The sequence below is a fragment of the Rhipicephalus microplus genome, chromosome 2 (assembly GCF_043290135.1).
Source record: "Rhipicephalus microplus isolate Deutch F79 chromosome 2, USDA_Rmic, whole genome shotgun sequence".
Lineage (NCBI taxonomy): Eukaryota > Metazoa > Arthropoda > Arachnida > Ixodida > Ixodidae > Rhipicephalus > Rhipicephalus microplus.
In genome coordinates, this window is record NC_134701.1 from 300,098,660 (window position 1) to 300,111,133 (window position 12,474).

The window sequence follows — 12,474 nt, forward strand, 5'->3', positions numbered from 1 at the left end:
TGATATTTCTACTGAATCAAACACCTCCTCGTAATCTATGAAGGCTATGTATAGTGGTTGGTTATACTCTGAGCATTTCTCTATTACCTGATTGATAGTATGAAGTGGTCGATTGTTGAGTAGCCTGTTCGAAATCCTGCTTGTTCCTTTGGTTGATTGAATTCTAATGTTTTCTTTACTCTGTTAGCAATTACCTTTGTAAATAGCTTGTATACTACAGAGAGCAAGCTGATCGGCCTGTAATTCTTCAAGTCCTTGTCATCTCCTTTCTTATGTATTAAGCTGACGTTAGCGTGCTTCCAAGACTCTGGTACTCTTCCCGTCAGGAGACACCTCGTAAACAGGGTGGCTAGTTTTTCTAACACAATCTGTCCTCTATCTTTCAGCAGATCTGATGTTACCTGATCCTCACCAGCAGCTTTGCCTTTTTGCATGCTCTCCAAAGCTTTTCTGACTTCTATCATTACTGGTGGGGTGTCATCTGGGTTACTGCTAGTTCTTATAGTATTAAGGTTACGGCCTTAATACTATTCTAGTATGGTGATGTCTAAAGAGGAGAGGCTGAGAAAAAAGCATCATTTTCTTTCATGTGTAAAGTGTTGTTGGCAACACTTTAGTTGCACCAAATCATGTACTAATACAATTCGGCCTCAGCATTGCCTCATTATTGATAAAACTACAATACCACCCCATGAGCACTTAATAAACTTAGCAAAAAAAAAAGCACTTTCATGTTGCTATAAATCATAAAAATTCACTTAAATATCTCTTCCATCTGTTCCCCCCCCCCCCCCACATCGCACTTCAAACTACAAGAAAAATATTCCAGAAGTGTTTAAGAAATATTATAAAGATGTTCGATTTGATGCTCACTCATGCTTCAGTATTCTAATTTGCTTTGCACCCAAAATTTTGCAATTCCACAGCTTTAGTAGTTACCCTTGTTGTAGATGTTGTGTATGTCTCTAGATAAAAGTACCTCACTTCCTGTCTCGCCTACAAAATTTTGTGTCAGTGTCCCTTTAAATTTTTTTCCACATGAAAATTTAAGTAGATGTAAGCACCACGCACTGTACGCTTCAATTCTCGAACACACAAGCTGCATGGTTAACACGTTTTGCACAATTGTGAAGACATTTGTGACTCCCACAACTTGCATTATAAGTGGTCTATACTGTACTACAAGTACACTTGCATGGCACCCGCTATGCCAAAAGTCATCATTGTGATGCGGGAAAGCGTCCACTCTGCCATTATTCATCATTCTTTGGAGAAGCATGGTACCCGCTAACCACCTGGAGGCACTATGTGACTTTTTTTTTCTTTCATGGATCACAACAATAAATAATTATGGCTGAGCCGATTGAAATGAGTTAAAAACATTCAACGATTCACTTGTTAAGCAATTCGCTTTGTCGGAAGAACAGTTGTTAGTTTACTTTTCAAAGGCATTTTATTACACGTGTTAACATGATCACTTCCCCGATATAAAATTTGAATAGACTTTGTTTGCAAAGGAGTTTCAAGCACTGGCGCCGCTCTGGGGTGGAATTCTGGGCTGTCACACAGATAGTCTGGGTTTTGACACCCCTCCATCAGCCCTGCCACGGTGATCTAGTGGCTAAGGTACTCGGCTGCTGACCTGCAGGTCGCGAGATCAAATCCCGGCTGCGGCGGCTGCATTTCCGATGGAGGCGGAAATGTCGTAGGCCCAGGTGTTCAGATTTGGGTGCACGTTGAAGAACCTCAGGTGGTCGAAATTTTTGGAGCCCTCCACTACGGCGTCTCTCATAATCATATGCTGGTTTTGGGACGTGAAACACGACATATAGATTAATGACACCACTCCATCATGTATACATTTTTATTCCTTTACTTTCTTATTTTGTGCGATAGCAGTGATGAACAACGGCAGCTGCAGACAACTATGGTGCCAAACAGCTTTTGCTGTCAAAAGCATAAACATTTGGTAGCCTAGCGCTCAAGCATGAGCTGTTACCACGTGATGACTGAAAAAACTACAGAAGAATCTCGATGATACGATTATTGTTGATGTGATTTTAATTATGATACGAATTTTAAGGCTGTTTCAGATGAACTACATTATACAAAATATGCTGTAATTCGTTGTTAAACTAACGGTTTCCCCAGCCACCGTGGATGATACGAACATGCGATTGACGTTCGGAGCGGCGCAACGTGGCTTGTCTGTGGGAGGTAGGCCTGTTCACACTTAGCTTCGAAAGAATGCCTGTGCGAGGTAGGCCTGTTCACACTTAGCTTCGAAAGACGCATTCACACTTGACCTTGAAGAGAGTGAATGCGGCAAAACTTCCCAAAATTTCTCTCGCTTTAAGTTACTGGAAGACTCTAGATGAGGTCGACGCAAAAAAAATCGGTCCGAGACCAATTTTCCCACCACGAAATAGCAGATCGTCCTTTTGCTTCACAACTTTGGCTACAACCGCTGCAGCAGCTCTTAAACCATGTGATGTAAACAAGCAGCCACAAATTCAACATGGTGGTAAAAGCGTCGGCAGTGGATTGTGTCAGCGCTACCGCGAACTACCTATGCAGCACGTCAAAGCTCACGGTCTTTACAAGGACACGTTCATAGAGAGCCTGGTTTGGATTACGATCCCTGAGAACACTGAAAGTAGAAAAAGGTGCAGCAGCAGCGAGTCGACAGGCCCTAGCGCGTCTCGCTTTTGCGCTGCGGGCTGAATCTGTTGCCAATGCTGCCAGTGCGTCTGCTCGTGCAGTGTCTGCTGCCATATCTTACAAAACAATGTTTATAAAAGTGTAAATTGTTTCTTTTTAGTGCTTTGCGAGCATAACTAGAACTTCGTACGAATTTCAATGCTTAGGAAATGGGCAAAATAGAATAAATTCTCAAGGGACACTGTTTTCCAGATGCTCTGGCGTTTCACCTCTAGTTGCCCAGTGCAAATTCTCCAGGACTGATTTTTTTGTTGGTGTCGTGTGCGCGGCGCAGTTTTCCGGCAGCTTAAGTGGCGAAGCGAGTGAATTTTCAATGAGTTTTGCTGCTTTCACTCCCTTTGATGTCAAGTGTGACCGCGCCTTTGAGCGTCAGCAGCATGAGAGAGGAAACTGCGGCACTTTATTGAGAGATGGTGAAGGCAGAAAAGTTTAAAAGAACATCATGAATTTCTTTCAGCAAGAAGTAGTTGACCCAAATAAAGCTCAACTTCATGATCAGCTTCAACTTGTTTTTGGTTAATATGAAGTCGAGAAGATACCAATATTTTGCGTGCTCCCTTTGAATTCGTACCATAAGAATTCTACTGTACCTACATGGCATGTTTGTGTTCGATACATATCGCTTTGAAGTTGAATGTTGTCTTCATTGTCTTTGTCTTTTGAGCACTCACTGGTTTCAGAATGTACAGAAAGACATGTGCAAGCACCTTCCACATCAAAAAATATTTCGGGTTATGCCACTGACGCACTTTCTTAATGTATCTGGCTACAGGTGTTGTTTCAGAGGCAAGAACAATCGCTCAAAAGCATTCACCTATGATTACCTTGTGTGTGCCACTAGCCTGCAATCCCGACAGCTCAGCCTCCAGTCTCAGTCCACTGAGCATGGCCAGAAGCCGGATCCTCTTGACATGGCCCATGGCAAACACTGCCAATGGTACACGCTCGGCAACTGTCAGGGAAAACATTGGTCGTTTGCTATAGATATGACTTCATTTCATCTAGGTCTTGAATTTCACCCAAGTCTTAAGCTATTAAAGGACATGTGACATTTTATTAAATGGCACCAAAATTGTTCTGCAAACAAGCAGCATAACAAAACATTCATCATGAATGGAAAGCTGAAATTCAGAGGAAGTTAAAAGTTTGAACAGATGAAAATTCGCGAGCACAGGCTGCACAAGGTCGCAACACTTTATTGTCTGTGGCAACACCAAAACGCAGTACAGCAAAGGCGTAGCGGGAAAGCAAATGGGCTTATCTACGCCACAGGCGAAAAGTACTACACAGAGGTGCCGCGAGCAGGTTTCGGTGGCAGAAATGATTCACGGTGACACCTGGACAAAAGGTCCGGTAGCTCGAGCGAGGGCAAAGGCGCTCGCGTTGGCTTCAGAGAGATACAGGTTGGCATATCTTGGCTACGCACTAGGACACCATACTTCTCTTCGGACTAGCGTACGGAAGGGGGGCGACATACGGTAAGCATTCGCCGTGGGCTCAAGGCGCTGTTGGCGAAGTACGAACGAGCTCCACACAAAGGTGGCTGACGGACCCAAAAGAAAAGCATGCTTACTCCCATGTCGTCCCCAGAGAGATATCTCTCGCTCCCAACACGCACGCGCGAAACCTCTTGGGAGATTTTGCATGCAGCGCCACAGTCGACATCCGCTACTGTGTGAGAGGGGTTAAGCGTCACTCCTCGTTCTCCTAGCGCGACACACCACGGAGGAGGGGAGTCATGTTGGGACATGAGAACGAAGAAAGAAGCGGCGAAGACCGCGCAAAGACGGCAGACTCGCCTCGATTCCCACAGGATTAATCTTATCCCAGGCTGGGAATGGTATTTGCAGGCTGTAAATGGAAATGATTCCCGACTGGAAAGCCATTTCCAGCTTGAAGCTTTCCAGTCACAGTTTGGAAGCTGTATTTCAAGCTGGAAATGACTTTCCAGTCAGGAATCATTTTCATTTCCAGTTTGAAGTTTTCCAGTCCAAGTCTGGAAGCTATATTTTTAGCAGAAAACTTTTCCATCCTGCAGTTGGGAAATAATTTGCTCGAGTAGTATGAAATTTTCCTGTTTAAGAGTGGTCGTTTGACAAAACTGAGCAAAACTCATTACCGAGTTTTGCTCAGTAATGAGTTTTACTGAAAAACAAAATATATCCCTACAATAATTGTGAAGTCCGACCCCAATAACCCATGGTGCAATAAAAGTCTAAAATCATTGCTTACGCGAAAAAAACGTCTATATAAAACAGTGCAATGCAAAAATAGCCCAGAAGCATGGAATCGCCACCGCCTGTGTGAACTTCAGTACAAAAAGGCAGTTATTGTGGCCAAGGATAAATTTTTTTTCTGCTAGCCTGATTGCGGTTCTTCGTTCAAACCCAAATAAATTCTGACGTATAATATCTGCAAAGCCGCAAACTAACCATATAAATCATGTTAACTCTTATGATGAACCGATAAGCTCCGAGGAAACCGCTGCTGCTCTAAATACCTTTTTCACGTCCGTATTTCACATACCCAATACCTGCCTTGTCGAACCTATACCAGACTTCTCTTCCCAGACCATGCCTGAAATACAAGTAAACCTGGATGGCGTATGCAACCTAATCCACTCTCTTAAAGTATCATCCTCGGCTGGCTGCGACGACATCAATTCTAAATTAATAAAAAAAACATTATAGCACTCTCTAGCAAATTTTTGTACCTTGTAATTAACCAAACACAGGAACCTTGCCAGATGATTGGAAGAAAGCCGAAATAGTCCCCAATTTTAAAGCAGGCCGGCGCGAAAGCCCCGTTAACTAGCGCCCGATTAGCTTAGCTTGTGTTCCATCTAAAATCCTTGAGCATATTATAGCATCAACTCTTATGACCTACCTAGAATCAATCAGTTTTTTTTCTACCCTTTACAACATTGTTTCCGAAAGTATCTTTCCTGCAAAACACAACTGGCTGAATTTACTAATGACATACTACTGCAAATGGATGATCACGTACAAATAGATGCAATTTGCTTAGATTTCTCCAAGGCCTCCGATTGCATACCCCACAAGCACCTGCTCATCAAATTATCTGCTCTTAGTATCCCCCAAACCTTATAAAATGACTCAAGCATTTTTAACAGGGCGCGCTCAGTTTACCGTTGCTAACAATTTCCAATCAACCCTTACCAGCGTCACTTCCGGTGTTCCCCAGGGCACCAGCTTATCACCTCTATTATTTCTTATATACGTGAATTGCCTTCCTAGTAACATTAAATCACAGCTGCGCCTGTTTGCAGACGACTACGTACTTTATAACCCCCTTCACTCTTCTAACGACACAATCACCCTACAACACGACCTTGACACCATTACTTCATGGTGTGAAAAATGGCATATGCCCCTAAACCTCACTAAATGCAAGGTCATGTCCTTCACACGTAAACACAACACCTCACATGAGACCTACTCCATTAATTCGGTTCCCATTGATCACACGCGCACTTACAAGTATCTAAAAGTTCATCTGACATCATCACTATCATGGGTGAAACACATTGAAACCATTCGTTCTAAAGCTTCTCACACATTAGGCTACTTAGGACATAACTTGCGATCTGCATCTCCTGACATATAGAAAATCGAATATCTGACATAGATGCGACCAAAACACGAGTATGTGTCATCCATCTGGCATCCTTCACAAGCTTATCTCACCGATGATTTGGAAGCCGTTCAAAATCGCGCAGCTCGTTTCATTACGTCAAAATATTCAAGGCATATCAGCGTAACCGCACTAAAACAAACGCCACTCGCATCGCTCGCTTTAGGTCACGTAACTTCTTGTATCTACCTCCTTCACACATTCTTTTACTTTAGCAGGTCGGGACACCGTCCCCTAAAACACCCATTAAGAACGTCATCTCGTCTGTCCCATACGCACCCTCTGATGACCATAAAATACCAAACAACGGCGATGAGCAGCTCATTTTCCCCCCATGCCATAACACTCTGGAATGCGCTGCCAGATAATATTGTTTCTTGCAGGGACCGATCAACATTTCCCAAAAAACTAACTCTTTTACCAAATCCGAATGCGATGTCCTAGCAGCACATTAACTCTTGCGTTTATACTTGTTTTACTGTACTCCTACAAGTTATTTATCACCTATCATTTTTTTATGTTTTGTTATGCGAGTTATTTTCGCTTGTGTTTTTTATTTGCTTATTCATTGTAATCAGTGTGTACCCTCGTATTGTAACACTGCTTAGAAACTTACAACTTAGACGTACGACCCTCCCTTATGTAATGCCTTCGTGCTCATTAAGGTTGAATAAATGAATTGAATGAAATTCGAGCCAGACAAAAAAAAATGCTCTACATACGAGGGACAGATGAGGTGTTTACCGCGTTGACTCGAATGTAAGTCGAGTTTTTTTTTCCAGATTTTTGCTACCTAACGTCCCACACCTTACAAATCGAATACCACAACTCAACTTTTTCGTACTAGAGGCAATAAAAAGTGACCTCTTAGAAATGCAGGCTGTGCATTTGCTTTTTCAAAACACCAACATTTGCCTTCATCCAAGCTACACCGGTGCTCTCTCCCTCACCTGGCAGTGGTGCAACACGAGTTTGCATCCCCCCTCTGAAAAAAAAAAAAAATCCTACCGAAGGCCAAGATCATACGGCACACATTTATTCACTGTGATTTTAGGCACCCCGTTCAGCTGGTAATTAAATCCAGGGCAGGGCTGGACCTACTTTTATTTGACCTTATAGTCGTGCACCCGGCGAACACGACACTATAAAATGCTACAACAGTAGACATTGAACCAGGTGATTGCTCAGTTGCTCATTAAGCTGCTGCAGCTAAATCTAGTGTTTAAACAATACCAGTTTCTTCCTTGTGAAAAGGAACTTTACCCTTAAGTTCACCATTGACTGCCACAATCTAATATTAATAATTACTAATATTATTAATATAATATTAAATTAAAAATAATAATATTGATCAACAATAATTAATAATAATAATTAACCATTAATAAGTCACGCTAGCATGCTCCCTCCAATGCCCCAGCCAGGAACCACGAAAAACGATGCACTGTCGCGATTTTTGTTGACATCTCAGTAGCGTATTGTCGTATCATTTCTCAGTGCATTCTAATGCTATTTCCAAATAATAACCCACTATTTATTACTCATACTGCATAAACAAAGTGTAGTGAATAAGAAAAACGTTGATACCATCAGGTCAGCTATCATCAACACAAGAAAAAGGCACGAGATCGGCGATCAGGCACCGTGATCTGGGTCTGCCTGCGTTGCTTTAAAGCTACCACCCGCTTGCTCAGTCCTTCAATGAACCCCCTTTACATTTGGTGGAGGTGCTGGGTAACTACATCACCTACACCCTGGAACTCCGATCCTGCACCCTGCCGTCGACCATGCAAGTTGACGCTGCCCAACAGACAGCACCTCTTGCGGCCGCTACTTGCCCCGGCCCGGTTCACCAGCGAGACCCCCCGATCTTTTCGGGCACCGAAGACCAGGACGTCGAAGACTGGCTGTCATCCTACAAAAAAGTCAGTGGACCAAACAGGTGGGATGACGCTGCTAAGTTGAGCACCGTCAACTTTTACTTGGCTAATGTGGCGAAACTGTGGTACACCAACCACGAATCCGAGTTCGAGAACTGGGCCACTTTCAAGCAGGCAATATCCTCGGTTTTCGGTCGCCCTGCCGTGCGGAAGTTGCGCGCCGAACAACGCCTGCGCTCACGGGCACAAGAACCTGGCGAAACGTTTACCGCCTATATTGAAGATATACTCGATCTCTGCAAGCGCGTCAAAGCCGCAATGAGCAAAAGTGCCAAGATCCAGCACATTATGAAAGGTGTTGATGACGACGTATTTCAAATGCGCCTTGCGAAGTCTCCTGGCACGGTGTCTGAAGTGGTGACTCTGTGCCAGAACTACGATGAATTGCGACGGCAACGAGCTCTCACCCGTCGTCCCTTTCAGCCTAACCAACCACTCGCTGCACTGGACGTCGTACCTGACCACTCCCGCCTTCTAGCACAAATGAAAGACTTTGTGCGTGAGGAGGTCGCACGTCAGCTTTCCCTCCTGCCGTTTTGTCAGCGCCAAGAGCTCCCGCAGCAGCAGCAAGAGCAACCACCGACACCGTTAGCTCCCATGCTCCGACATGCACTTCAGGACCAGATTGCCGAGGCTATGCCAGTACGCTTTCAGCAGCAAGTTGTCGCCCACCTCTTACTTATGCTGACGCAGTAAAGAGGCAGCAGCCACACCAGCCCTCGCTGTTCAATGGACTGCCGCATGTCACCGCTCCTACTCAGTCTTCCGTCGCATGGGCTCCTTCCCTCGCTACCACAGCCTCGACTCAGCCGTATGCTGCGTGGGCGGCGCCCCTTGCTGCAAATGCCTGGCGAACGCGTGATAACCGGCCGATCTGTTTTGCGTGCGGCGGCCCTGGCCATATCTCCCGATACTGCCGTCGTCGCGTGCCCGTTTACACAGACGTCCGACCACCAAGCAATTACATGGACCGACCCCCTTTTGGTTATGAAAGTTTGGATCGTCAGTCAAACACGTCTTCCCATGACTATCCCGCAACTTCGTCTCGTCGCTCACCTTCACCCAATCGACGCTCCTTGTCACCCATGCGTCCACGACCAGCCCCTCAAAATGAGGGAAACTAGCCGTCGCAGTTCATGGCAAGAACTGCGCTATCGAAATGTTCAAGTCCTCACACCTTACCGTCAAATATCGTCGAAGTTTTTGTAGACGGCGCCCATGCATACGCTCTTGTGGATACCGGTGCCGCTGTGTCTGTTATAGACGCCAATCTTTGCCGCAAGCTCCGAAAGGTGACCACGCCGCTTGATATGTCCTTACGTGCAGCAAATGGAGAACCTGTTCGACCTATAGCTGCCTGCACTGCCCGACTCACAATTGCGGAGGACCACAACATCGTTGAGTTTATCGTCCTTTTCTCGTGCTCTCATGACATCATACTTGGCTGGGATTTCCTATCCCGTAATCGTGCCGTTATAGATTGTGCCCGTTCCGAACTTGAACTGCTTCCGTTCTTCGACCAGCCCTACGACCACACTAATCAAGCCGCGCACAAGCTAGTTGTCAAAGAGGACACTGACATTCCACAGACAACAGCTGTTTTGCTCCCTGTGGTCTCCGACGGCATGCGTGATGAAGTAGCATTTTTCGAGCCATCAAGCCTCTTTCTAAGTCGGAAACCACTTCTGCTCCCTTATTCAGCCCTCTCAATTTCTAATGGAGCCAGTGCTCTCTGCCTTACCAATCCCTTTCTGCATACCATCAAACTGTTTAAAGACGAGTCTCTTGGATGCGTACAGCCAATTGATAACGGACAAATTTTTACCGTGCCGCAAGAATCATCCCAAAGTGACCTCGCCGCCGTCAGTGCTCTTAACCATTCTGATCTACAGGCTTCGAAAGTGATCGATTCGGCGATCGCAGACGGACTGTCACCATCTGAACGATCTGAACTCCTCCAACTGCTGTACCAGTCCCGCGAATCTTTCGATGTTGTTTAACCTTCACTTGGCCGCACTTCTACCACTCTACATTACATCGATACCGGCTCCCATGCGCCACAACGACAGAGACCATATTGTGTTTCTGCGGCGGAACGCCAAGTTGTTACCGAACAGGTGAACGATATGCTGCAACGCGGCGTCATTCAACCTTCACAAAGTCCATGGGCCTCACCTGTCGTGCTCGTTAAAAAAAAGGATGGTTCCGTTCCCTTCTGCGTGGATTACCGGCGCCTAAATAAGATCACTCGAAGAGACGTGTATCCTTTACCCAGGATTTACGATGCCCTTGGTAATTTACAAGGTGCCGAGTTTTTTTCATCATTAGATTTGCGCTCAGGGTACTGGCAGGTCCCCCTTGCAGATGCCGATCGACCAAAAACAGTCTTCGTGACACCGGACGGTCTGTATGAGTTTAATGTCATGCCTTTCGGCCTCTGCAATGCGCCTTCGAGCGCATGATAGACTCGGTTCTTCGGGGTTTGAAATGGCAAATCTGTCTCTGCTATCTCTACGATATAGTCGTCTTTGCGCCAGACTTTGGAACACATGTCGAGCGCCTCAAACACGTCCTCACGTGCCTGAAGAATGCTCAGCTCCAACTCAACCTCAAGAAATGTCACTTCGCTGCTCGGCAACTTACGATTCTCGGGCACGTCGTATCAAAATACGGTATACTTCCAGACCCGGCTAAGTTACGTGCTGTCGCCGACTTCCCCAAACCAATAACTATGAAGCAGTTATGGAGCTTCGTGGTGTTATGCTTCTACTTTCGTCGGTTCGTGCGCAACTTCGCCTGTATCATTGCGCCTTTGACCTAACTTATAGGCAGCACCACTGATATTTCGTCATGGTCTTCTGAGTGTGACCAAGCCTTCTGTACTCTTCGTCGTCTCCTCACTTCGCCACCAATACTGCGTCACTACGATCCTACGGCAGCAACTGAGGTCCACACCGACGCCAGTGGTGTCGGCCTCAGTGCGGTTTTCGCGCAACGCAAGCCTGGATTCGCCAAATATGTCGTCGCCTACGCCAGCAGAACTTTCACCAAGGCTGAATCAAACTACACAGTCACCGAGAAGGAATGCTTGGCGATCGTTTGGGCGCTTGTCAAGTTCCGCCTATACCTTTATGGCCGTGCTTTTGATGTAGTAACAGACCACTACGCATTATGCTGGTTATCTTCACTTAAGGACCCATCGGGTCGTCTTGCCCGTTGGGCTCTTCGGCTTCAAGAATATGACATTCGCGTTGTATATCGTTCCGGCCACAAGCATACCGATGCTGATGCACTGTCACGATCTCCCCTTTCCCGGACATTGCATCTGTTTCCTCGGACAACACGTTGTCAGCTCTTGACGAGGACACCATCTCTTCTGCACAACGCAATGACTCATGGATCGCTTCGCTTCTTGACGCGTTATCCGAGGCACCAACACTTCCAACCACTAGAACCCTGCGCCGCCAGGCTCCACACTTCAGTATTCGGGATGGCCTTTTGTACCGGCGCAACTACTCAGCATATGGTAGGAAATGGCTACTAGTCATTCCCCGAACGCTGCGCTCTACCATCTGTGCGTCGTTTCATTCCGACCCGCAATGTGCTCACGCCGGTGTTTTCAAGACCTACGAGAGCCTACGAAAAAGGTATTACTGGCGCGAAATGTTTACCTTCGTCCGCCAGTTCATTCGCGGCTGCCACGAATGTTAGCGGAGAAAAGAACGCCACATCCTGTAACTGGTTCATTGCAGCCACTTCCATGCCCAGGCCACCCATTCAACCGTGTAGGAATTGACCTCTACGGACCACTACCATTAACAACGGCAGGCAACCGATGGGCTATCATGGCAGCGGATCATCTAACACAGTATGCTGAAACTGCTGCTCTCCCCACAGCTGCAGCACAAGACGTCACAACTTTCATAATCGTGTTGTGCTTCGTCATGCCAAGACTCCTCAGTGACCGAGGGCGTGTTTTCCTCTCCGATGTAATACAAGCACTTCTTCAACAGTGCCATATTGTTCACCGGAAGAGTACAGCCTACCACCCACAGACGAACGGCTTGACTGAGCAGTTTAATCGTACTCTGGGGGACATGCTCGCTACGCATGTCGCTTCTGATCAAACAAACTGGGACCTCGTTCTCCCATTTGTGAC

General features: G+C 46.1%; 1 protein-coding gene across 5 annotated transcripts in view; it reads right to left on the bottom strand.

Moving 5' to 3' along the window:
- The window catches only part of tweek (transmembrane protein KIAA1109 homolog tweek), a 1,194,469-nt gene that overhangs the window by 528,319 nt on the left and 653,676 nt on the right, over positions 1–12,474 (bottom strand). For all 5 annotated transcript variants that reach the window (XM_075882507.1, XM_075882492.1, XM_075882501.1 and 2 more), the window contains one exon: positions 3,546–3,673. In XM_075882507.1, coding sequence (XP_075738622.1) covers positions 3,546–3,673 — 128 coding nt within the window. The remainder of the gene's footprint in view (positions 1–3,545; positions 3,674–12,474) is intronic.